The 26524-nt window shown below is 42.2% G+C and overlaps 2 protein-coding genes across 7 annotated transcripts in view; one reads left to right on the top strand and one right to left on the bottom strand.

Annotated features, from left to right (window-relative positions):
* Window positions 1-12367, top strand: part of SLC31A1 (solute carrier family 31 member 1) — a 30615-nt gene extending 18248 nt beyond the window's left edge. For 2 of the 3 annotated variants that reach the window (XM_036329981.1, XM_036329982.1), the window contains exons 2-5: window positions 8194-8359; window positions 8854-8926; window positions 9920-10088; window positions 11202-12367. In XM_036329981.1, coding sequence (XP_036185874.1) covers window positions 8228-8359; window positions 8854-8926; window positions 9920-10088; window positions 11202-11403 — 576 coding nt within the window. In that variant the 5' untranslated portion in view covers window positions 8194-8227 and the 3' untranslated portion in view covers window positions 11404-12367. Of the gene's footprint in view, window positions 1-7297; window positions 7531-8193; window positions 8360-8853; window positions 8927-9919; window positions 10089-11201 lie in introns of those variants that run through there. The other variant, XM_036329983.1, reaches the window with a different exon arrangement.
* A 4495-nt stretch (window positions 12368-16862) lies between these two features.
* On the bottom strand, window positions 16863-26492 carry CDC26 (cell division cycle 26). Of its 4 annotated transcripts, none has more exons than XM_036329973.1 (5): window positions 26152-26492; window positions 23795-23883; window positions 22850-22971; window positions 20317-20391; window positions 16863-17276 (listed from the first exon to the last, which is right to left on the bottom strand). In XM_036329973.1, the coding sequence occupies exons 3-5, from the start codon at window positions 22928-22930 to the stop codon at window positions 17100-17102; spliced, it is 333 nt and encodes a 110-aa protein (XP_036185866.1). In that variant the 5' UTR covers window positions 22931-22971; window positions 23795-23883; window positions 26152-26492; the 3' UTR covers window positions 16863-17099. The 4 variants fall into 4 exon arrangements, with proteins under 4 accessions (XP_036185866.1, XP_036185868.1, XP_036185869.1 ...); XM_036329975.1 differs by having other exon boundaries at window positions 22850-23020; window positions 26152-26291; XM_036329976.1 differs by having other exon boundaries at window positions 22850-23000; window positions 26152-26291.
* Window positions 26493-26524: the final 32 nt, after the last annotated feature.

The raw sequence follows: 26524 nt of genomic DNA, 5'->3' as shown, positions 1-26524 counted from the left end.
CAGCTTGAGAAATACATGCAAATGGTATCTGGAGTACAAATACTAGAATAGCTTGGAATACTGGTTCTATTGTCAACATCATCACCATCAAATAGCAAGATTCAGATTCCTGTAGTTGGCTTGGCTGGAAAGAGAATGTTTGTTTCCTTATATTTTTGGAAGGGAGCAACACACTAGCCTGACAAACCCCTAGGGGTGTTTGAACAGTTATTATAGAATTTGTATATTACTGAGGAACTCCATGCAATGACTTCTAAGGTCCTTCTGATTCTTAGTGAGATTTCTATGTCCCACAAATAAGAGACAGGGCACTCAGGTTTCCATTTCAAGTGGCCTGCATGTAGATGAAGAAATGGCTCATCCATCTCTTTCGCGCCTAATTGTTGAAGCCAGACTTTCTCTCCTTAGCTGGGTCAAGAAGGACCCAAGAAGTATCCAAGAGGAGCTCATTAACTGTCTGTAGTTGATGACATTGAGAAGGCATTTTGGAGAAATACCTCCATTCAACTGTTTTTCCAGCTTTTTCTCAATACTGTTGTATCAGCATGATGACAGAAATAGGCACAGATTGAAAAGGTCATAAAGACATTTCAGGGTATGTTGTGAGGCTGGTCCCAGATGGAGTTATTAGGAAAGGCAAAAGGCAATACGAATATTCAGAGGTCTTAGAACTAGACCTTGGAAGATGAGGAGAGTTTATTGTATTAGAGGTTGAGATTGTAAGGATGGGCATTCCAGAATGAGGAAACAATGTGAGCAAAGATACCAGACAGAGAAGTGTGAAATATGTCCTAGGAACAGTAGAAACGTTGGCAATTGGACTTATTTGGCTAGAATACAAAGTACATGTAGGCAGACAGGTAGGTTGGGGCCTTTCTTTGAGAGATTTGTGCTCTCAGAACAGAGGTTAAAAGACAGTGGGAAGGTTAGTAGGTAGTGGACTTGTTTGAGCAGATAAGTAGAGCCATGCTTTCAGTCGATTAATTTGTTATTGATGTATCATATAGGATGAACAGGACAGGGTACTGTTAGGCAAATCCATGTTTGTAATAGAGCTGCTGATGGTGAAAACCAAAGGCAAGCTGGGTGAATCTTCTAATTTACTTGGGATTAGGAGAAGTGACCAACATTGTGGCATTTATCACCTGCATCTCTTTCACAGTTAAACTAGTTCTCTGTCCTTTATGTTTTGTTGCTTGTATGGTAATAGTATGGTCCATTCATGTTTGCCAGGAGGCATAAGTGATCTAGAAATTGGACAATGCACATTTGAAAACTTAAGTGTGTCTTTAGCATGTTTCCCCTTGAAAATGATAGCCCAGTTCCTCCAGGATCTGTCTTGCCCCAACAGGTTTCTCATAATCTTTGCTCAGCCTGAGCAGCTTAAGATGGAGGATAGAGTGGAGATGTGTAGAGATGAAATTGATAGAAGGGAGCGACCCTGAACCAGTATCTGGAAACACAGTGTTGATTAGAATTAAATCACAGGTTTGCTTTCTATCTTCCATAGATAGTTAGAATAATATTTTCAGGGCAGGTCCTGAGTATCATCCTAAAGAAGATATTCTTAACCAAGAATTTCTGAGTGAAAGAGCCACTCCCACTAATTCATAGCTGCTTTTATTCTTCTAAGAACGTGTCAGTCCATGCAGTATTTCTTGTTTGCCTAGATCACTGGCCACTCATAAATGAAGGTTCTCTAAATTTTAAGTGCAAATTGTTTGAAGTAGTTTCTCCCTTTATGTCTCTGGTACTTGGTTACTTTTGATACAGCCCATTAGTCTGATGAATGAGTAATTCATCCACTTACATTCTGCTGAGAAAGCAGGCTGTACATAGTTTGGGTTCATCCATGAAAAGTGCTTTTAGGGAATCCTGTGCAGATGACCTGAAGTAGTAGAGCTCATTCTGGTTACGGTGAAGAAAGAAAAAATATTGAAATCTGCAAATAATCACTAAATTAATTCCTTACCAGTTCTATCAATGTATTTCTTATCTTAGCCTAACCATTGCCATGAAGAATTGCAGTGAGAATTTATTGTAGATGATCCCTTGGAGTTATTTTTATTATCAACAAAGGCAAAAAGTTCGAAGGGAAAACAGCCTTTGTTTACTGAAGAATTTTTAAAAGGATAAAATGTAAGCTTTTGGGTTTTTTGCAGTTATTTTCCTGAGTTCTGACTGTCTTTATAAACCTAGAGTTGTAGCAAGTGCCCTAAAACCTTCCATTCCTGCCATGCCAGACTTAATCTGGGAGGAAGTGTGTGTGTGTATGTGTGTGTGTGTATACAATTTTAAGGTCTTTTTTTTTCCTTTTTTCTTATTGACCTGACCTATTTTCTCTGTACTTCCACTGCATCATCTTACTTACTGTTTTAGCCCATTGATATGGTAGAACTTTTGGAATCCTAAGTTTTTGCCATTCTGGCAGAGAGCCTATGTAATCTTTGATTACTAATACCCTTTATGAATGGAATTGGTAAAATTAGTATCCTTATGATCACTGCACCTCAAGAAGGACACAGGCCAAGGAAAGGCAGCTAAAATAGCCAAAGGGTTACATAATACTATATCCATAGAATTTCTACCAGTCACATTTCTACCAGTCAATTTGGAATAGAAATGTGAGACCAGGGCCTAAGGGATACAATTCATCAAATTGTGTTTCCTGCTCCCATTTACTGGGAGCTACTATGTTTTTTTCTCAACAACTCCAGTATATTAGCCTACAATGCCAAGTTATGGAGAGATACCTAAGCCCTTTTTATTGTACTAGAGGCCCAGTGCACAACATTCATGCACTAGGTGGTGGTGGCGAGTGGGATCCCCTCAGCCCTGCCTGGGCCCTTTAGCAGTCCGGGAGCCCTCGGGGAATGTCTGACTGATGCAGTCAGACATCCTTAGGGCTGCAGAGGAGGCAGGAGAGGCTCATGCCACCGCTGCTGCACTTGCCAGCCATCAGCCCAGCTTGTGACTGAGCAGTGCTCCCCCTGTGGGAGCTCACTGACCACCAGGGGGCAGCTCCTGCGTTGAGCATCTGCCCCCTGGTGGTTAGTGCACATCATAGCAACCGGTCGTTCTGCCATTTGGTCGATTTGCATATTATCATATCTACACTAATAAAAGAGAAACATGGTAATTGGCGTACGACCGCTACCCTTTTCATTGGCTAATCAGCGAGATATGCAAATTAACTGTCAGCCAAGATGGTGGCCGGCAGCCAGGCAGCTTGAAACTAACATGAGGCTTGCTTGCCTCAGTGACGGAGGATCGTTGGAGGAAACCAACGTTCCCCACCTGCGGCTGCAGGCCTCTGAGCGGGCAGTTTAAGAAACATTGTAACAAATACCTCCGGACTTCAGCCAGCAGATTCGCAACATTGTAAGCAAAGGCCAGAAACCTACTTTCAGCCATGGAGGCCTAAGAGCTGGAGCCAAGCCTCAAGGTAAAGCTGGCCCAGAATAAAAAAAGAAAAAAGAAAAAAAGGAGTGGTTGGGAACTTCAATCACTCCCAGCCTGAAAACAGCCCTCAGCCCTTCACCCAAACTGGCCAGGCACCCCAGTAGGGACCCCCACCCTGATCCATGACACCCTTCAGGGCAAACCAGCCGGCCCCCACCCATGCTCCGGGCCTCTACCCTATATAGTAAAAGGGTAATATGCCTCCCGGCACCGGGATCAGCGTGACAGGGGGCAGCGCCCAAACCCCCTGATCGCCCTGCGGCTCTGTGTGTGACAGGGGGCAGGGCCCCAACCCCCTGAGCAGCCCTGCTCTGTGCCTGATAGAGGGGAGCTCCCCAACCCACCCCCCCCCCCCCATGGGCCCTGCTCTGTGTGTGACGGGGTAGAGCCATAACCTCCCCATTGGCCCTGCCCTGAGTGTGAGAGTGGCGGCGCCCTAACCCCCTGATCGGCCCTGCTCTGTGGGTAATAGAGGGCGGTGCCCCAACCCCCTGATGGGCCCTGCTCTGTGTGTGACGGGGGCAGCGCCCCAACCCCCTGATTGGCCCTGCTCTGTGCATGACAGGGGGTGGCGCCGCAACCTCCCCATCGACCCTGCCTTGAGTGTGACAGGGGACGGTGCCCCAACCCCCCAATTGGCCCTACCCTGAGCGTGACTGAGGGTGGCATCACAACCTCCCAATCTGCCCTGCTCTGTGCATGACGGGACGGCGCCCCAACTCCCCAATCGGCCCTGCTCTGAGCCCGACCAGGGGCTGCACCTAGGGATTAGGCCTGCCCTCTGCCATCCGGGAGCAGGCCTAAGCCAGCAAGTCGTTATCTCCTGAGGGGTCCCAGACTGCGAGAGGGCACAGGCCGGGCTGAGGGACCCCCCTCCCCCCCGAGTGCACAAATTTTTGTGCACCGGGCCTCTAGTTATTATATAAGATTATATAAAGTTTTTCCCTTTATTCCTACACTTCCTTTACCTCCTCCCTCCCCAAAAGGACAACATAAGTGTGGAATGAAGAAAGCTATCAAGAGAATTGTAAAGTACACCGATAGGGGCACTTAAAACAAAGCCAGAGCCATTTCTCAGAAATCTACTGGTCCCACACAGGTCATCAAAAGGCAGGATTAGTCCATTTAAAGTGGTTGCTTGATCATGTGAACATAGTCCATAAGCATGAATCCTTGTTTATGGTAGTTAACTATCTTTGACCTTGAATTTCCCATACCTGAGCCAAAAGTTTATGTCACCAATCATAAATAATGACTGCGCAAAGCAGAAGCCCAGCTAGGTAGATTTCTTTGTATAATGTTTCTACAAATCTAAAAAGGAATATGACCCTAATCGTTTTAAGAATAAAAACTTTCTTCTTTATCGTCCTTATCGTGGACATCAGGAAAGACTGTAGGCAGTCTCCAAAGGAACTGTCTGAAGCTCCAGATTACATCTGTCTGAGCTGGAGAAGAGGGACCATGTGGCAGATGTATGACCACATCTGTGTAATCTTTCTGTGCAGTCTAATCTCCATAGTCCCTATGGATTATTGTTTCTTATCCATCATTGTAAAATAACAGGAAAATAAAAGAGAATTTGAAGTTTAAACTAAACCTATAAGAAGTAAGGTCAGTGATAAGATTCAGAATAAGCATTAGAATTTAGCCTTCTGGCTCATTTCCTAACTTCTGTCCATAAATTCATGTTTATTTTGCTAGAGTAGCTAGGTTTTACAAAGAATCTAGCCCTCTAGTTAAGCTTTACAACCTGTCTGTGTTGGGGGAGGAGTAGGCAGGAATAAAGGAAACTTCTTTTTTGATGATCCTCAGAAGTAGACTGAGAAAGAATTAGACCCTTGAATACAAGGAAGTTTTGAAAACTATTTATATAAATACTACCATACTTATTAAATGGGGGAAAGGGGAAAGCAGAAAGAAATGCAAAGCTGTGTGATATTCAGGGTCAAATGTGCCATTCCATTTCCCATATCCAATAGTATTAAGGGCCATAGAAACAAGCTGGCATGTAGCCAACTTCAAGTACCCAACTGAAAATAAAATAAATGTCCCCCTTGGATTCCGTTAGAGAAAACTAGGTTGCCTGAATGAGCAAAAATGGAAAGAGAAATGCAGTATTCCTAATCTTTCCACCTAGTTATAAAAACTTGGTAAATAAAATATTGTAGGTGGATTTTATCATGGATTGAAAGTAAGGAATCCTAAGATTTTGTTTTTGTTTTTCAGTTCTATCCTTGAGTTATATATTCAGGATTTTTTTGTTAGTATTTTATAAAATTATTATTTTTTTAATTTGATGAAGTAGTAGAGTAAGGATAAGAAGAAAAATGAATGGTAGAGGTTTTAAATAAGAACAGGAGTGTTGCCCTAGCCAGGTGGCTCAGTTGGTTGTAGTGTTGTCCTGCACACCAACAGGTTCCAGCTTGATTCCTAGTCAGGGCACATTCCTAGGTTGCAGGTTTGATCCCTGGTCAGGGTATGTAAGAGAGGCAGAGAGGCAACCAATCAATGTTTCTCTCTCTCTTTCTCCCCCTTCCTCTCTCTCCCTCCCCTTCCTCTCTCTCCCCCCCTTCCTCTTTCTCTCCCCCCTTCCTCTCTCTCTCTAAAATCAATAAAACATATCCTCAAATGAAGATTAAACAAACAAAAAGAACAAAAGTGTAAGCCAGGAATTAAGATATGCACATAGATTGACCTAAAACCAGAAATCCAGTGAATCAGTAAATAAACTTTGCTAAGGTTCCACTCATCATTACTCTTCCACAAGTTCCATTCATTGTAATTGCTTTTCAAATCAAAACATTTGATTGCATGACAGCACAGTAGAGCTACTTTGTGGACCTTGAGCCCAGTTCTTAGAAACAGTGGGGTGGAGCTAAATTAGAGAATATACAGTTCTTGAGAAACAAATAGTTAAAGATGGCTGTGGAGTTTAGAGAAACTAGACAAAGCAGCACAGCTCATGATTAAACCATTTTCTTCAGATTAAATTTTTTTCAGGTTACAAATTGAGACAACGAATGGTATTGCAGTATTGCTGTTCTTTGATTTATTCTTTAGTACCCATTCTTATTCTGAAAAAAAGCTGAGCTTGGATCTTCTTAGATTAGAGCTATGGAAGGAAAACAACTAACACTAACCAACTGCCAATTTACCTCCTATAAGTAGAATTTTTCTTCTAAAGAGAATGGGTTAGGTATGTTTGATTGCTTTAGGAGATGAGTTTTCCAAATACCCTGGACTCCATGAGGAATCTGTGGGCTGAGGGAGGTGGAGACCTGCCATGCCATGCAGACAGAACAGCTCAATGGGATTCTGCTGCAGCTGGGATCAGAGCTGTCCCCCACCCTGGCAGAGAGCAGCACCAGGCCCAGGAGTCTGAGATCCTGCTGAACATCAAGGTCCAGCTGGAGGCTGAGATTGCTACCACTGCCTGCTGGAAGAAGGGGAGGACTTTGATCTTGGTGATGCCCTGAGTAACAGGAATTCCATGCAATCCGTCCAAAAGACCAACATCCCCACGATTGTGCATGGCAAAGTGGTCTCTGAGGTCAACAACACCAAAGTCCTGAGGTGTTAAGGCAGAAGTGGGGCACCCCTTGGAGGGCAGGAGGCCAATAAAAACGTCAGAGATTTTTTTTAAAGTATCCCTTTTCTCTACCTCTTAGTAATGCTGTCATAGTATCCTGTTTGTTTCCTTCATAGCATTAATCATACCGTGAAATTGTTCTGTTTACTTGTTTATCAGGTACCTTGTCTGTCTTATTCACTGATAAATTACTAGCACTTAGCTCAAAATTTGGCACATAGTAGGAGTTTTATAAATATTGATTGATTGAATAAATAATGAGAGGCATATTCAGGCTCATGAGCCTGACTGCCTATTTGGAATTTCTAATGCACTCACTCTTTCCTCCACCAGCTGGAGTTGCGAACACAAAAAGAGAAGCCATCAATACCCTCTTCAAGTTCCAGCTTCCCACTCCCCACCCCCACTTCGGTTGCGGAAGTTTTTGCTTCTTGGTTTTTGTCCCAGATGGACTTTTGCAGTAAAGCAGTGATGTGATAGTAAGATACCAGGCTGAATATGCCTTCGTCTAGACTTAATTTAATATAGAAAGCCAAGTTATATCTTGTTTTCAGTGTTCTTAATTCTAATGCCTGGCTGGGATTGCAGTTGTATCTAAATTCTGAGCACACTGCTTGCCTGGGGCAGCAGTAGACCTTTTCTTCAAATTTAAATTAGCTGAAGGCTGGTTGTCCTACATGTGAAAATGTGTTCTTAATATCCTGACTGAACACAGGCCATCCAGTTAAGTGAATTATCTGAAGTGCTTGCTTTTTATCTACAACATGATTAGAAAGCCCAAGAGCAGTGTAATTTCATTAATGGCATCAATTTGTCCATTATTACAAACATTGTCTGTTTTCTGCAACCCAAAGAGACTACATTTCTTCTTATCTCATATTTAAATTTGAACACACATTGAACATATCTATTCAAGGAATGATTCTGCAAAATAAGGGTTAGGTTTCTGAATCTCAAGGTGTTGCAATTTCCAAAGATGATCTTTATGAGCACAGTTACTTCTCTCCATCTCTAGAATGTAAAAAAATAATTCTGAGTAAAGACGCTAGAAGAGCATTAATTCAATGGATGAAATGCCATGTATTTATCAAGAATCAAGATTTTTATATCCTTAACGTATTATATATTATCCATTTTCTTAGAATCTTCGGCTGATTCTCAACTTTTCCTGGAAAAATGAGCCATTCCCACCATATGGTGACGAACTCTGTGGACCACACCAGTACCATGCCACCTTCTCACCATCACCCAGCCACTTCAGCCTCCCACCTCCACGGAGGGGGAGACGGCAACATGATGATGATGATGGTGAGTGCCATGGGGGAGGCAGCCTGGGCCCTTTCCCACACACTTGGGTAGAAGAAATAGTTTAATTTTAGGACTGGAAGATTGTTATTTAAAGGCCAGTTTACCAGTCAGAAAAAACTAAGGCTGATCCAGATGAGGCAGGTGATTTGCCCAAGATCATGTGGCAGGTTAATCACAGAGCCACACCAGACAAAGTATTTCCAGGGTCCTTTCTTCTATATTCCTCCTTCTTTCAAAATTAACTCTTTTCTAAATTGAGTTCTGGTCTTTATGTTTAGTGTAGAAAAGAGAAAAAGACAAAAGTCAGTGATGGGGACAAAGGAGCACTTGTGGAGCGGGCTTGTGTAGTAACGCTAAAATGAGGGGGAGAACTTCCCACTGCGGTGAATATTCTCCAGATCTGCAGCTTTTAAGTATTCTAAGGTTCTTTACTTGAAATTCTCATTTAGAATCTCCAATCATCTCTAATTTGACTTGTTTTGGTTTTCTGACAGCCCATGACCTTCTACTTTGGCTTTAAGAATGTGGAACTATTGTTTTCTGGCCTGGTGATCAATACAGCTGGAGGTGAGTAAGCCATCAGGTGGTGTTTGAAGGAGACAGGCGCTTGAGAAACAGTGATAAGGAATCTGGAAACCCAGCATCTCTTTCTGTTGTATTGCTGAATCATTAACAGTTATGATCCTTAACCGTCTTGCTTCCTAGATAAGGATACACACTCCTTATTTTAGAGTTTCTGAAAATATAATTTAGATACCAGATAGGCGTCTTTTGCACTCCATTCCCTTTCATCCTTTTCCAGTGTTTCCTGTTTGATAAGTTATTGGTCATGGTCATAAGACTATAGTCAAGTTAAAATGATGTAAGAAGCATTATATATATCTATATATATAGATATATATAGATATATATAAAATAACTCTAGGTTAAAAGCTATTGACCTACTACATTGCTGCTATTTTACAGATAAGTCAAGCTTCAGATAGTGAAATGCTTAGCCCTAAATCACAGAAGTAGTATGTCAGAACTAGAACAGGGACCCAGACCTTCTAGCCCTGCCTAGTCCTGTGTTCTTTCTAGTGTACCAAACTGTGCTCTACATCATTTCTGATTCTTGGCATGGCCCATTTTAGTGTCAGTCTTGGATTTGGGATAACTAATCACCACCTTCTTTGTGTCTATAATGTTGAGTTGGTGTGCCTTAAGTTCAAATTGCACAAGCTGAATAGTTAGTTGAACTGCATTAGGTGCAGTTATATCTTTGGGACCACAAAATCAATTTATCCTGGGAAGAAGGGGTTTATTTAATTCAGGTAGTGTGTAAAATCAGAAGTTTGAATACATTACCAATGCTTCCCAGTGTGAAAGATTTAGAATTGAAATGCCTAATCAAGAAATGGAGTCAGCACTTACAAATAAGTTATTATATTCCCCTTTTGCGTAATGTATTCAGAATTAAGAGTACCATCTTTTCTATGTTGTCTTTCTAGCTTGGATGGCATGCCAGCTAGTGATTTTGCAATGTTTGACAGTACCACCATCTTTTCTTTCCCTGCCTAGAAATGGCTGGAGCTTTTGTGGGAGTGTTTTTACTAGCAATGTTCTATGAAGGACTCAAGATAGCCCGAGAGAGCCTGCTACGCAAGTCACAAGTCAGCATCCGCTACAATTCCATGCCTGTTCCAGGACCAAATGGGACCATTCTTATGGAGACACATAAAACTGTTGGGTAAGAAGACTAAACAGATCCAGATAGAAGTTCTGGAGAGCTGAGTTAGCTAAGTAGCAAAGCAACTATTTTATTTACAACAGCCACCTCTTGAGTTAGTGATTCTGTACGACCTTGATCAAAACTGTCTTTGGAGGCTTGTGGCTGAGGGTCATGAACAGGCCAAAGGAGGAATAATAGGAACCCTTCTGCAAACATGAACATTTGTTCTAAATTTTAAGTATTGGTCACTTTGAAAAAAGGTAAGGAATCCATATTGTAAAATATTTGTGTAAATAATAATAAACAAGAAATTCAGGTCAGGGTATAGAAGAATGGCAGAATCTAACTGATTCCTTTCTCTAAAAAATTGTACCTACCCAGCTTTAGTCTCAGTTTGTTTATAATATGACTATACAAATGTCTGCATTCCATCTAAGAAAGTATTTGTGATGACTGTTGGTTTCCTCACAGATTGACAAATGATTTTTGAGATTCAGTCTTAATAGAAATGTAGGTCTGAAAACTCAATTGGAGTTCAAGCAGTCCCTCAGACCAATATCCTGCTCTCAAGTAAACACAGTATTATTAATATCCACTGTACTGGTGGATATTGAGACCGAACAGGTTGTGACTTACATAAGGTGACAGAACTAGTAAATGACAGAGGGGATAAATAGACAGGTCTCTTGATCCCTAATTAATACTTTCTACTGTACCTCCCACACCTCAATTCCATTTCCACTTTTTTAGGATGTGAACTTTGCAAAGGTGGAAGGCCTGAAAATATTCAGGCAAATAAGCATGGGAGGCTTTAGGCTTCTCTTTTAGGATCCAAGGTGGAGGTAAGACAGGGGTATTAGGCCTCCTTCCTCCTCAACTTTCACAGAGTTCCTCCTACTGACATATCACCATAACTAGCTATTGCTTATAAACCTGACCACCCTATTATGTTTCATTTCCGGGGATTAATAAACAACATACATACACAAAAGTATCCATGAGCCGCCAGGGTGGATCTGAGGGAGTCCAGTTCAAGCTTTCATGACAAATGCTCCCCTCTTCTCCTGATGTGCAGAGCTGCCTCAACACTCCCAGGGGTCTCTGATTGATGTTTCCCTTTTTACTCTCCAGGCAGCAGATGCTGAGCTTTCCTCACCTCCTGCAGACAGTGCTGCATATCATCCAGGTGGTCATCAGCTACTTCCTCATGCTCATCTTCATGACCTACAATGGGTACCTCTGCATTGCTGTAGCAGCAGGGGCCGGCACAGGATACTTTCTCTTCAGCTGGAAGAAGGCAGTGGTAGTGGACATCACAGAGCATTGCCATTAACGTCCAACTCCATGGTGCAGCCTTATCGATTGCAGTGGGAAGCAGTTCAAGACTGGAAGACATTATTCCTGCTCGAATCTTCCCTTCTTGCTCCTTAACTCCTTACACACACCTTCTCAATAGAGGTTTAGCTTACAGTCTCTGAGCTAAAGTAGTAACCCCTGACTGTTCTTCCTGCGCTGAGATTCCCATTTCTCTTGAGGTGTCTTCTCCTCCACCATCATCTTAGATCCAAGATATATGTTCTTGTCTAATCCAGGTAGCTATCTCTTCAGTGACTTGATCCCCTCCTTTCTTTTTTAGTTTTTTGTTTTTATTTTTAACAGACAATCTGAATTTGGTGGGGTTTTCCTAGGTCAGTGGTGGAAAAGGATTGACTTCAGCTAGGATTCATGGCAGCTGAGGGAAATTCTTGCCCAACAAAACCCAAAATCCAAACTTAACACTAAAAAGTAAGTTCTAGTCTTTGGATTCAATGAGTGGGAAATACGTTGTGCCTTTCCCTAGGTGTGATGTGTTGCACCAAAACCTTAGTAGTGCACAGAGGGTGGTTTGAGACTACAAGTCTAGAGCTTACAGAAGTGTGCATTTTGGGGTGGCTGACTCATCCATGGTGTTCCCACTTAGCATTTTGATTAGAATGAACTTGCCAATAAAAAAAAAAAAAGATAGGACAATCAAGTTGAGAAAATAGACATAAGTATTTTAAAATAAAACCATTGACATTTTACTTTAACTTGGTGCCTTGGTTTGTCACAACTGAATGAAGCAAAAAAGTTTGAATCATTATCTACCATTGTTTTTTATGTCTGCCTCTAAACCAGTGGTTTTCAAACTTTAGCAGGCATTAGAATCACCTCAAGGGCTTGCTAAAAACACTAGTTGCTGGGCCTCAACCTAGAGCAGTGATGGCGAACCTATGACACGCGTGTCTGAGGTGACAAGCAAACTCATTTTTTTTTTTTTTAAATATATTTTATTGAGTTTTTACAGAGAGGAAAGGAGAGAGATAGAGAGTTAGAAACATCGATGAGAGAGAAACATCGACCAGCTGCCTCCTGCACACTCCCCACTGGGGATGTGCCCGCAACCAAGGTACATGCCCTTGACCGGAATCGAACCTGGGACCTTTCAGTCCGCAGGCCGACGCTCTATCCACTGAGCCAAACCGGTTTCGGCGCAAACTCATTTTTTTGGTTGATTTTTCTTTGTTAAATGGCACTTAAATATATAAAATATCAAAAATATAAATCTTTGTTTTACTATGGTTGCAAATACCAAAAAATTTCTATATGTGACACAGCACCAGAGTCAAGTTAGGGTTTTTCAAAATGCTGACACGCCGAGCTCAAAAGGTTCGCCATCACTGACCTAGAGCCAAAACTTGGCATTTCTAACAAGTTCCCAGGTGATGCTCCTGCGGATGGTCAGGGGACCATACTTTGAGAATCTCTGCTTTAAACCTGGTGGGGTGAGCATGGTTATTTGAATTACTGATTGGCAGGTGGTATGTCTGGGCTTCACTCCTGTACTAAATGCTGCTGGTCGATACTTAATCATTCCACAAACATTTATTCAGTTCTGTGTGTGTGTGTGCCCAAGCACACATGCAGGAAGGGCTGTAGCCAGAGTAACTTTATCAGCATTATGAAATCACTAGTCCTTATTTGTAAAGATCTTGGAAATAGCTTGAAGGTTGAGAAAGCCCTTTGATCTGCAATGCAAATTAGCCAGTCATAGGCCAGAAGGACAAAAGTCTAGCCCAAAAATCTAGTCTTTGGAAAGGCTTAGGGTGTGATCTGCTGATGGCCAGATATTCCTTAGCCCCCAACATCCATGCCACACCAGGCAGAGCCTCATCCTCTACATGACCATCTCTGTTACTTGTAGGGGCTTAGATTACAGGAGGCCAAAATCTCTTCTCATCAAGAATCACATTGGCTTTTTAGTTGTTAGTCCATGCTGCAGCTTTGTTCCTAGTCCAAACTACCTCTATAAAGTGACTCTTCAATGCTGGTCTGTTAAATCCTGCCCTCCTTGGTGCTAGACTCCACTTGTGCCTCAGGGCAGAAGAGAGGACACAGCTATCCAGTTGGCCTTTGTTGTGGTTGTAAAGTTTGTACTTTCTCTGTGGGTACAGCTAAATAGTGGAGTGAGGAATGTGTAGTTCCATGGGTTTGAACCAAGAGAGGGTTATGAGCCTACTGGATCGAGATTAAAACCTAAGAACCAACGCTTTGTGCTTTTCTCTCATTCCAACCCCTTGTAGTACTGATACTTAGCATGAGCAGAGTGAATGACTGGTACTGACAGAGTCCAACATTAAGGTATATGTAGCCTGTTATTGTCTCAGAAGCCAAGGAATAACAAAACTTTGAAAAATAAAATAATATTTCGTAGTGACCCTGGTGCTCTCTAGAAATCTTGGCACGAGCTGCTATAAAATAACCTTTTAGGAACAGGACCTTATAATTAAGGTAAAAAAAAAAAAAAAATCAAGGCCAGTTAAGACAAAGTGCTATGAATTTGAAACTGGGCTAGGTCTTCAGATAGTCAAGATAGAGTCTCCTGAAAAACCTGAATTCCAGCAATTCTTAGACTAGGTTGCCAAAGCAAGAAGCTAATGAAGGAGAAAAATAATAATAATAAAGTTTAAATTCATTCTTTCTTGAGCTCTTGTGATAATAATCTTGTTGACTTTCATTTCTATATCCCTGTTCATTTGAAATTTTAGTGCCTGACTTCTTTGTTCCTTTTGGATCCAAATTACTCTTTTCCTCCTACCCTGTTCAAATATTTTAGAAGCCTGTATCCCTATTTCTTTGGCACCCATTTTGCTCTTCATTTCCTTTTTCTGTCTTTCATAACTAGAAGATAACATCTTTTATCCCATATATCTAATTTATCAAATCTCCCTTGCCTTCCTGATGTAGAACATTGCCTATGCAATAGACAGAGATACCAACCAGGAGTTGTAAAACTTGGTAGAGACCTTCAGCACGTTTTGAGGAGCAGTTGTCCACTGGGATTTCTATAAAGTTGGGTAAAGGGCTATCTGGTGCCATCTGCAATTATAGAATTTTAGTTGCACTCTCCGGTCTATGCTGGAGGAACACTCAGCTCCTCAATGCCCACAAACTTCCTCTGTGTCCATCAGGGAAGTAGAGATTAAGGTTTCCTCACTACTTCTATGGTAGGATAGTCTGGAATTCCCGTTCAGGCTGTGGGGCACTGGTCTTGAGTTCTAGCCATAAAGGGTTAGGAGCTGGAAGGGGAGGGAGCAGGAGGTACACTTTCATGTCATTTAATTTTGATCCTGCCCTTCCCAGCTGCTTCTTTCAGAAGATATATCTAAAGATACAAAGTCTGCATTTGATGTAATGCCTTAATTACTGGGTCCACAGTTAATGTTGACTGTTTTAGATTGTAAGCTCCTGGAGAGCAGTATTGCTACAGTAGGAATGTTTTAACAGTGTCGTGTACAAAAGAAGAAAATAAATATTTTGATTTTGTGATCCTATGCATGTTCTTTTACCTAAAGTGGTATCAGAATACGTGGTCTCTTATTGTGCACAGTGTCTTAGCCATTACCATCAGTTTTTAAGATGTCAGTTTTAGGTGGCACGGTCCCTGTTTTCATATCATTCTCCTCCTACTCTACTCAAAATGACAAGCTAGTCCATGATGCAGCTACATGAACTTTTGTACACATGAGCTTCCTGAAGCTGCAAATATCTCAGTATACCAAGAATTCCCAAATTTAAAAACTAACTTGTCCTATCAGAAATCTCCTCCCTATATTTATGGTGTCAGGCAAGAGGCTCTGAATTGGGACTCTAGGAACTTCACTGCTGAGCCTTGAGGTGAGCATTGGCCGTGCCTAACCCTTTGGTAATGCGAGAATCCTGGTGTTATTTGCCCTTCCTACTGGACCCCAGATGGCCACTTTGCCATTCAGCACCACTTCCAGTCTTTTCCATAGTACAATATGATGAGCATGGACTTTGTGGAGTCAAGTGTACCTGGGTTTGGGTCCTGGTTCCACCACTTTCTAGAAATGTGACCTTCGGCAAGTTATTTTAATAATCCCTAAGCCTTAGTTTTCTGTTATAAAAAGGCAGTAATAGTATTTGTTTGAATTAGGAACGATATGTATAAAGCCCCTTATAGGCATCCAAGCCATAGTAAGTATATATATAATTACTATTTATTTCCTGTCAACTCCCATCCAAATATAATCTCCATAAGAGCAGGGATTTTCTTTTTTGTCTACTTTATTCACTGCTCGATCACTAATTTCTAGAAAATGCCTGGCACCTTGGAGGAGCACAGCCAATATTTTTGTCCTATGAGCTTGGAATTGAACTAGATAGAATGAATACACTGCTCAATAATTTACAGTATCTTCTGTAAGGAACTCACAAAACTAAAAAGATAAAAGAGTAACAATAGCAACAATGATAGTTGTTATTTATCCAGCACTTGTTATGGACCAGTCATGGAGCTAAGCTCATTTCACTGTTTCATTCCATTTCCACAGTAGTCCTTTTAGATATATATTTTCTCCATCATATTGATAAGACAAAGGCTCACAGAATTTAAATCATTGGCACCAGATAATACAGCAAGAAAGTGACTGTGCTAGAATTTCAGCTCAAGACGCTTTTCACTCCACAATCCATGATTTTTAATCTTTTAGAGAATTTTCCCAAACATATACAAAAATAGAAAAAAATCATGTATGGATCCCTCTGCACCCACCATTCAGCTTTAATAACTGATAAATCCACGGCCAACTTGGTTCCCAGAGTCCCTTGCTATATGATCAAATAAGTGGAATAGAAAATTTATTCCTTATGAGCAGAAAAGCAGAACTCTACACACAAGAGTAGCTTGGAAAGCCCTCATGAGATCTGCTTTGGTTAAACTCTCCTTTCCCTCCTCCCCACCAGCTGACCACCCAGGCTTCATGTGAAACCCCAGGGGATGGAATACTCAATGCCTGTTCTGTTACTATGCTCAGAAGTGTGAGGCCTGATTCAAAGGAAAACTGCATGAGAAGAATCAATTTACTAAGTGTATGTGCTTTAATTACAGAAAAGGAAAAGTTTCCACTAAGCCTCCAAGGAGTTTGGGGGGTCCAGAGGAACAAGTTCAGAATGGAAGATCAAATTTACACATAATCACTAAAATCTAATCTCCACAAGGGTAGGGATCTTTGTTGATTTTGTTCACTGATGTTACTAAGTGCCTAGAATGGTACCTGGCACATAGTGGGCACTCAATAAATACTAGCTGAATAAATGAGTTAAATGAAAGTCAGTTATAAGGATGAAATGGAAGTGTTTTGTGCGCAGGGTCTTTTCATAAAGATGGGAAGAATGACGTCACCTCTGTAGCAATTACCTTTTAAAGTCTGGGTGTTAATAGTACTATTATACTTCATTAAGGATGTCTCATACTTTTCCAAAAATATATTTATTTTTAAAATTGAAAATCAGACAAGTTTTATAGAGTCAAATTCTCCAGGGACAAACCAGAGTTTGGATTTCAGTAATCTCATGCAGAAGTATTTCCCTCTGCAGGAGGTAAAATATTCTGCTTGACTACAAGCACTCAGTTCCCTGAACTGCGTTTGTTACTTCTGCCATCATTTTACACCATTCCAGGGCTCTGGCAAGCAAGAAAATCCACCTCTAAAATTCAAAATTTCCAAATTGAGATGAGCGATTGTTGGGCTTGGCTTGGGGTTTATAACCAATTCGATCATTAATCATCTGTTCCCGGTTCTTGGGGTCACTGCTGAGCCCTATGGCACCTTCTCCATCACTGCCTCCTACAACATCCACATCTTCCTTTTGTTTCTTGCGGGTCTGAAAGTATAAAAGTTTTAGGATTAAGGCAACATTCTTTCCATTAGCAAATACTTATTTAGCACCCACCATGTACTTCGCATAGGGTAAAGGAGAGAATTAGGGTCTATAGAACAATAAACTGAAATCCTGGGTTTGGATGGTTAGGAATATAAGGCGTATAGCAGTCCCCCCTTACCTGTGGTTTTGCTTTCAAAGGTTTCAGTTATCCATTATCGACCAAGGTCCAAAAATATTAAATGGGAAATTCCAGAAATTAGGAACTCTTAAGTTTTAAACTGCATGCTAATCTGGAACATGAATTCTCCCTTTGTCCAGCATTCCCAGCCTATATACGCTACCCACCTCTTAGTCACTTAGAAGCAGCCTCAATTATCAGAATGACTGTTACAGCATCTCTGTGCATGTGTTCAAGTCACCATTATAGTGGTCTAATGCTATGTCACATTGCCTGTCATTCACCTCACTTCATTTCATCACATAGTCATTGTATCATCTCACATTATCATTGTTAAGAACAATAAGCTATTTTGAGAGAGACTACATTCACATAATTTTTACTATAGTATGTTGTTAATCTCTAAATGTGCCTAATTTATAAATTAAACTTTATCATTAGTATGTATGTATTGGAAAAAACATAGTACACAGAGGGTTCAGTACTAACCCGTTTCAGGCATCGGGGAGCAGGGAGGGGGAAGTCTTGGAACATATTCCCCTGAAAATAAGTGAGGACTACCACATGATGATAAAAGATATAACCCATACCCGGGAGGCCACACTCTAAGGAAACAGGTAGACAATTACAACATAGGGTGAGCTAAGCTATCACAGAGGAAAGCCACACTGCCAAAGACACAAAGAAGAGGTGAGGTGTGAGGAGTGAAGGCTCAGAGCAGGAAGCTGCAATTAGAAAGATGAGCAAGAGTTGACAGAAAAGGGGGAGAGAGAGATGTTTCAGTGAGTGTATTATTCAAGACTAGAGCCCCCCCCCCCAAAAAAAGAAAAGAAAATAAAAAAAGAAAAAAGACTAGAGGCCCAGTGCACAAAATTTGTGCATGGTTAGGATCCCTAGCGGCTGCCGACTGCCAGTTGGGGCCTCCCTTCCCTAGCTACCAGGCGGGTCCTTCATTCGTTCCACGCCGCCCCCTGGTGGTCAGCGCACATCATAGCAAGCAATCAAACTCCCAGTCAGTGGAACTCTTGGTTGGTTGAACTCCCAAGGGGACACTTTGCATATTAGGCTAGATTAGATAGACAGATAGATAAATAGGTAGGTAGGTAGGTAGGTAGGTAGGTAGGTAGACAGATAGATAATAGACAGAAAAATAAAGTGACTGGTAAAACAATAATCACCAGAAATTAAGAGCTTGACTGACATCATGAGATTAAATGTAACACAGGAATAGGTTTTGTGCTGTCTTATCAAAAGGCTTGGGGTTTCATTTTGTTTTCAGAGAAAAGGTTTAGCTCTTAAGTCATAAGTGACTGCAGAATTCACAAAATCTATGTCTCAGTTTGACCATTTTAAAAGAGATCCCATTACTACCACTATGTAATTAAAGATAACAGATGATGATGACTTTCTTTGAGAGAATGAACATGTTTTATCTAGGCTTCCTTACTAGAATTGCCCGACTACTCTAATCACTGGAATTACTTCCATACCTCACCACTTACTGATGAACATTTAAATAATCAAATAAGGTACTATATATATGTATACACACACACACACACACACACACACACACACACACACACACACAGGTGGGGCAAAAGTAGGTTTACAGTTGTATGTAATACAGTTTATTCTTATATTATTATTGTTTTATTTTCCGTATGAACAACTGTAAACCTACTTTTGCCCCACCCTGTATATTTGGATAAATATGATTTCTCTGAGTTACTCTCTAGTCTGCCCTACCAATAAGAAACGTTAGAAAGTTCTCCCCAAATAACTTTTTGACCACAGTTCTAAAATGCAAAGAATGTTATCATTTTATAAGCCATGAGAAACTCTGAGACTATCCAAATGGAATGAAATAATTTAAAGGGCTTTCCACTGTGAACAACTGCTGACTGTTTCGAATCCAGAGTCATCAAATGTAATCAAACTGATTTCAACAAGAAATGAAATACCAATTTCCTTCTGCCTTCATTTCAGTTAAGGGCAAAACTATCCTTCACACCTAAGTTGCTCTAGAACAGGTAAAACCCTCTGGATACTGCCTTTATAAAAAGACTAACTCAATAGTGAGCTGACTTTGCAGAGTCAAAGTTCAGTATGCTAGCACTTTATGGCTTAGAAAAACTAAAGTCTCTGGGATGAGGAAGAGGGAAAAGAAATCCAAGTTACAGGCTAGGAGCTGAGTCCCCTGTGATACAGATCAAAAAAGGGCAAAGTCAGAGGACGTATCTGAGAACAGGCCAACGATCAGCATAACTATCATACCACTAGAGGTCCAGTGCACAAAATTCGTGCACTGGGGGGGGGGGGGAGGGAGTGTTCCTCAGCCTGGCCTGTGCCCTCTTGCAGTCCAGGATCCCTCGGGGGATGTCCAACTGATGGCTTAGGCTCGCTCCCTGTGAGGAGTGGGCCTAAGCTGGCAGTTGGACATTCTTAGCGCTGCCGTGGAAGCGTGAGAGGCTCCTGCCACTGCCGCTGCGCTGGATGAGCCCAGATTCTGGCTGAGCAGCGCTTCCTCTGTGGGAGCACACTGACCACCGGGGGCAGCTCCTGTGTTGAGCGTCTGCCCCCTGGTGGTCAGTGCACATCATAGCAACTGGTCGTTCAGCTGTTCGGTTGATTTGCATATTAGCCTTTTATCATATAGGATCATCTCCCCTAACACCATTACCAATAATTCCTTAATGTAATCTAATACCTGGAAATAAAATTTTACATGTTAAAAAAAAGAAGCATATACAATAGGTAGTAAAGCCACCATGTTCATGGACATGTATAAAATATGTCCTCTGCCATATAGTACAAAATATCTACTAGAATAACAAATGAAAATACACTTATATTGACCACCTCTTTGGGCTTGGTATTGCAGGGGACAGATGCAAAGAAGAATATACTCATTCCTGCCTTCAAGGAGCATACGGCCTAGTGGAGGGAAACAGAAAAACAGATAATTATGACAGTGATAGTACCTAAGAGAGAGGTCAGCACAGGAGGAAGAGGTTGAACCTAACCCTGCTGGGGTAGGTAGTCAAGAAAGACTTCTGGAAGGAGCTGAGTCAAAGGATGAGTAAAAGCCCAGCCAGCATGGCTCAGTGGTTGCATGTTGACTTATGAACCAGGAGGTTACTGTTCAATTCCTGGTCAGGACACATGCTTGGGTTGCAGGCTCGATCCCCAGTAGGGGGCGCCCAGGAGGCAGCCGATTGATGATTCTCTCTCATCATTGAAGTTTCTATCTCTCTCCCTCTCTCTTCCTCTCTGAAATAAATAGAGTTAGCTCTGCAAAGAAAGGCAAAGGGCACTTCAGAGTGTGCATAGGCACTAAGAGTAAAGTTAAAGATAACTCAGCACTGAAAGATAAAGTGGAGAGATGAGCAAGGGCATTGTATGCCATCCTAAGGAGTCTGGACTTTATTCTGAAGGACACTGAAAAATTTAAGTCTTATTAATGCACATCTAATACTGTGGGGTAAGGCTACATTTAAAAATACATACTGAGCCGAAACCGGTTTGGCTCAGTGGATAGAGCGTCGGCCTGCAGACTGAGGGGTCCAGGGTTTGATTCCGGTCAAGGGCATGTACCTGGGTTGTGGGCACATCCCCGGTGGGGGATTTTCAGGAGGCAGCTGGTCGATGTTTCTCTCCCATTGATGTTTCTGCCTCTCTATATCTCTCCCTTCCTCTCTGTAAAAACTCAATAAAATATATTTTTTTTTAAAAAAAATACATACTGAGCCCAGCTGGCATGGGTTCAATTCCCAGTCAGGGCACATGCCCAAGGTTGCCGGCTTGATCCCCAGTAGTGGACATGCAGGAGACAGGCTATATACAATGAGTTTCTCTCTCATTGATGTTTCTCTCTCATCGATATTTCTCTCTCTCTATCCCACTCCCTTCTTCCCTCTCTAAAAAATAAAAACATTTTTTAAAAATACATACTGAGTTCCAACTATGTACTAGATCCTGGGAACTCAATAGTGAAAGATAGACATGATTTCTACAATCACGGTTCCTAATGTAAATGGTTTTACAAAAAACAAATCATTGTGAATTATAATAAATGCTACAAAATCAAAGAATAAAGTGCTTTGAGAGACCCTAATGAGATGGAGCCAGCAGGGCTAGGAAGGACACACCTAAGTTGGACAAGGTCAGAAGAGGCCTCACAGGCTGAGGAAGTGACATTTACAGAGACATGAAGAAGGGATGCACTGGGGCAGAGGGAAATAACATGTGCAAAGGCCACACTGATAAATAGCTTTGCATGTTCAAGGAAATGTAAGAAAGCCAGTGTGACTGGGGTACAGAGGGCAAAGGAACAAGTGGCAGGAAGTGAAACCTGAGAGAGGCTAGAACATGTAAAATCTTATAGGCCATAAAGAATTGAGATTTTATTTTCAGTGCAGCAACTATTGAAGAGTTTTAAGCAGGGGAATGACATGATCTTACCATTTTTAAAAATCATTCTAGCTACCTGATGGAGAATGGATTAAAGAAACAAAAAATAGAAGTAGAAAAACCACTTAGGATGCTACTGAAACTGTACAGAGAGATGGTTACTTGGAGCAGGGTTGTAACAGTGGAGATAAAAAGGTATAGGTAGGTTCTAGAAATATTCTGGAGGTAGAATCAAAGGGTTCACAGACAAATTGTATATAAAGGATGGGGAAAAGGAAGAACTCCAGAGTGACTCCTAGGGCTCTGGCTTGAGCAAATGCATAGGTACTGAGATGCGGAACACTGAAGTGAAACTAGCCTGAGAAAGACATCAAGAGGTTTTTTTGTTTGTTTTAACATGTTAAGTAAGATGGGCTAATGATCCCTAAAGCTATCAGGTCCTACCCCGAGGAATCTATAAATGTTGTCTTACATGGAAAAAGGATCTCTGTCGGTATAATTAAATTAAGGATCCTGAGATGAGGGCATTATCCTGGATTATCTGAGTAGGCCCTAAATGCTATCACAAGTATCCTTACAAGAGGGCAAAGGAAGATTTCACAGACAGAAGAGGAGAAGGCAGTGTGATCTCAGAATCAGCGATTTGAATGATGCAGCCACAAGTCAAGCAATGCCAGTGACACCAGAAGCTGGAAGAGTCAGGAACAGATTCTCCCCTAGAGCCTCTGGAGGGAGCACGGTCCTGCTGAAACACTGATTTTGGTGGAGACGGATTTCAGATTTCTGGCCTATAGAACTGTGACCAAGTAAATTTCTGTTGTCTTAAACCAAGTTTGTGGTCATTTGTTTCAGCGGCCACAGGAAACTATTACATGGAATTGGAGGTGCCTGAAAAAGCATACAAATAAGCTGTTGATAGGAGAGTCTGGAGTTAGAGTTATTGTTTCAAATAGTCCTAAGGGTTTGAAAGTTGTACTCTTACCTCCAAGTCCTTCCGAATGCTTTCAAACTCTTCAATGTCATCAAGCTTCAGCTCTAGGCGAGTTGGTTTTCGTCGCAACATACTGAAGTTAATACTAAGGGCCAGACCCACTTAACTATCAGCTGTTAAAAATGGCAGAAAGGAGGAAAAACTGGAGGGGATAAATCTCAGCTGCGAATGTAAGATCAATTTGTAAGCATGCACACTAAACTGAATGGCAATGCAAAAGACTCATTTGGACTCACACATACACGTCTAAGTCTCTAGGTGTCTGAACATACGTTTTTCTGTTTATTTTTTAAAATCTTTATTGTTGAAAGTATCACATTTCCTTTCTCCCCGCATTGATTCCTTCTAGCCCACCCCCACCTCCCAGCCCAGGCCTTCATCACCCTATTGGCTGTGTCCATGGGTTATGCATATTTGCATAGAAGTTCTTTGGTTGATCTCTTTCTACCCACCCCAGCCTTCTGAGATTCGACAGTCTGTTCTATGCTTTTATGTCTCTGGATCTATTTTATTCATCAGTTTATTTTGTTCATTAGATTCCACATAGGAGTGAGATCAGTGATACTTGTCTTTCTCTGACTGGCTTATTTCACTTAGTATAATACTCTCCAGGTCCCTCCATGCTGTCTCAACACACGTTTTTATTATAAGATGGAGATCCACAACTCTAACTCCAAAACACTCTTCAGGAACTTAAAATAGCAAGCTGCCTATATAAGAATTCTAGGCAACAGTCATTTTAATCTCATGCTCCAGTTACATTCAAAGCATTTTCTAGCTAACAGAATAACATTCAAATATCACATCTTAATTCAGCAGTGTTAGTGGGAAAATACACAAGTCATTAAATTTGATCAACTCTACATGAGAATTGTGAGAGGTCTGTGATCACTCCTGAATACTAAAATCAGTTTACTAAATCTCCCTCTAACTCACCAATTCACAGGGTTATCCTCAGGGCCTAAATAGATAGGTCATTCATTAAACAAACACTTCCAGCTGCAGTTAAAAGGCACAGTCACAGTCTGTGGAGAAAACAAACACATAAACAGAAAACTGCATAGTGTACTAAGAATGTTGACGAGGATAATGCAATGGCATCACATAGGCCCAATCCACTCTGGGTTAAGTGTAGGGTTGACAGTGACATGGAGGACTTTTTGGAGGAGATGATGTCTTAGTTAACTAGTGAAGGGCAGGCAAAGAACGAGGATTAAGGGCACTCTAGGCAGAGAAAACAAGGACCCAAAGGGGCTCAAGAGAACACTCCAGTCTGAAAACCCAAGGTAGTGCTTATGCTAACTAAAAACATTTTTTGGAGAAAAAAATAAAACTCCCCACTGAGTTTAAAATCTATTGATGGCATAACCTTTATATTTTCCACAGCATCCAATAGGGTGTATCTATAATAATCAGGCAGTAATGTTTAGTTGAATAAACCAGAGATCCAAATAAAGTGAAATGATTTTTCCTTGAGCACTGTACTATGCTTTTCCATTCTCATTCCTTATAATTTAACACAAAATCCCTGTGATGCTGGCAAAATTTTACAGATGAAGTCAATGCTGTTAAGTTTGGTAAGCCTCCCATAAAAATTACAGAGAGATACCTGGTGGGGATTAAATGAGAATGAGAACATGAAAGCTCCTTTATTTATAAATTGTTATTGCATGTATCTAGGATGTAGCTAATGGCTGTGAAGTATACAAAGAAAAAAATGTTTCCTTCTCCCTCATGAAAACTGGGGTACAGATGATAATCTATAATAATAAAAGCATAATGTGCAAATCGACCAAACGACCGAACAGCAGAATGACTGTCCCGACGATCAAGCTATGACACACACTGGTGCCAGGCCAGTCAAGGCGCGTGCGATGCGACTGGTCGGAGGCCCGCCATCGCCCCATGATGGCCCCGCAGAGGGTGACAGCGGATGCAGACTGCGCCATGCCAAGGCAGGTGCAGGCAGGGGGGCAGGGCCCTGGCTGCCAGGAGCTGCAGGGAAGCCAGTGCCAGCAGCGGAGGGAAGGAAGGCCTACCCTTGCACGAATTTCGTGCATCGGTAGTATCAACATAAAATACGAGCATGTCGCATTTCAAATTGCTTTGTACTAAGTCTGATATTATCTTGATTCCAATGTAGATAAATGATAGAGGGAGCCAAAGCTCTGGGGAGAAATGCTTAAAAGGAAAACATTGGCCCCACCAGTGTGGCTCAGTGGTTGAGGTCTCAGTTTGATTCCCAGTCAGGGCACATGCCAGGGTTGCTGGCTCAATCCCCAGTGTGGGGCGTGCAGGAGGCAGCTGATCAATGATTCCCTCTCATCATTGATGTTCCTATCTCTCTCTCTCTCTCCTTCTCCCTTCCTCCCTGAAATCAATAAAAATATGTTTTTTAAAAAAAATAAAGAAAAACATGTCTTTGCACTCTTCTGCAAATTGAAAAGCTTGCCACTAGGGAGCAGTATAGAGCAATGGATAAAAGTAAGAGAAAAGGGCAGGGTGTTCTAATACCATCCACTGCTTATCTTGAACAATTAGCTTCATCTTTCACTAGATCTTAATTTCCACATCAGCACTCTGTTATTGTACGGACTGAGTGATGGAATGCAGACTACGTTCCTGGAATATAACTTGTCATTCAGTAAACTCTCAATAAGAGTGTTTTACAGCCCTGGCTGGTTTGGCTCGGTGGATAGAGCGTCAGACTGTGGACTGGAGGGTCCCGGGTTCGATTCGGGTCGGGGGCTCATGCCCGGGTTGCGGGCTCGATCCCCAGTTGGGGGCATGCAGGCGGCAGCCAATCAATGAGTCTCTCTCATCATTGATGTATCTATCTCTCCCTCTCCCTTCCTCTCTGAAATCAATACAAATATATTTTTTTAAAACGAGTGTTTTACAGTTTACAGCCATTATTACAGTAACTGTCCTTGTGGAGCGGGGCGGGAAACACCTAACATTTTGAGCATCTGCACCCTCGACAAGAGGCTTGACTTTTTCAACTCTGATGCCCCAGCACCCAGCCGGACACAGGGCCATGCGGAGTGGTTTGCACGTGCCTGACGCCTCCCACCCATCATCTCACCCTGAGCCTGAGGACAAAGACCGGGCTGAAGACAACGAAAGCAGGCCGCGGCTCCTCGGCCGGGTCTGTATGCTACTTTGGCGCTAGAGGGCTCCGGAGCTTAATCTCTCGCCGCTGCCCGAATTCACCAGCTCAAGGGGAGCCCCGGGGAGAGAACTTCCAGACACCAAGAAAGGCTCGCCGGCGGCAGGTCCAGGGCAACACTCACCGGTCCGGCGCAAGGGTTTCCATGGCAACCGGGTCCCCGGATCCAGGACAACGGAAAGCCGCTGGCAGAGCCGAGAGGAACGGCCCCCGGAAGCCCTCGTTCCGCTCCGGAGTCCAGCCCGAAGCCGTGCGCCTCGACGCCCCTACCTCCTCTCGAGCCTGCTCTGCCCCCTCCCGGAGCCTCGGCGCCCACCAAGGCTTCCGCTCAGCCGACTGCGCTCCACGCCCCAGCCCGCCCTCAGCCAGAGCCTCTCCTCGCAGAACCTCGGCCTCCGCGCACGTTTCTCGGAGGCTCCACGGGTCACCCCTCGCAACGCGCCCACAAGCCTTCCTTCCTTCCCACTACGATTCCCAGCGTGCTCCACGCCGCCCCG

This window comes from Myotis myotis, unplaced genomic scaffold, assembly GCF_014108235.1.
Source record: "Myotis myotis isolate mMyoMyo1 unplaced genomic scaffold, mMyoMyo1.p scaffold_m19_p_12, whole genome shotgun sequence".
NCBI classification, from domain to species: Eukaryota; Metazoa; Chordata; class Mammalia; order Chiroptera; family Vespertilionidae; genus Myotis; species Myotis myotis.
This window is presented reverse-complemented; position numbering and strand designations above follow the sequence as displayed.

What these genes read in the sequence shown, in the direction of transcription:
- CDC26 (XM_036329973.1), bottom strand. Translation starts at nt 22,930, where the DNA reads ATGTTGCGACGAAAACCAACTCGCCTAGAGCTGAAGCTTGATGACATT. An exon ending in GCATTCGGAAGGACTTGGAG is followed by an intron (nt 20,392 to 22,849) that starts GTAAGAGTACAA and finishes TCCCTCCACTAG; the next exon opens with GCCGTATGCTCCTTGAAGGC. An exon ending in GCAATACCAAGCCCAAAGAG is followed by an intron (nt 17,277 to 20,316) that starts GTGGTCAATATA and finishes TTATACTTTCAG; the next exon opens with ACCCGCAAGAAACAAAAGGA.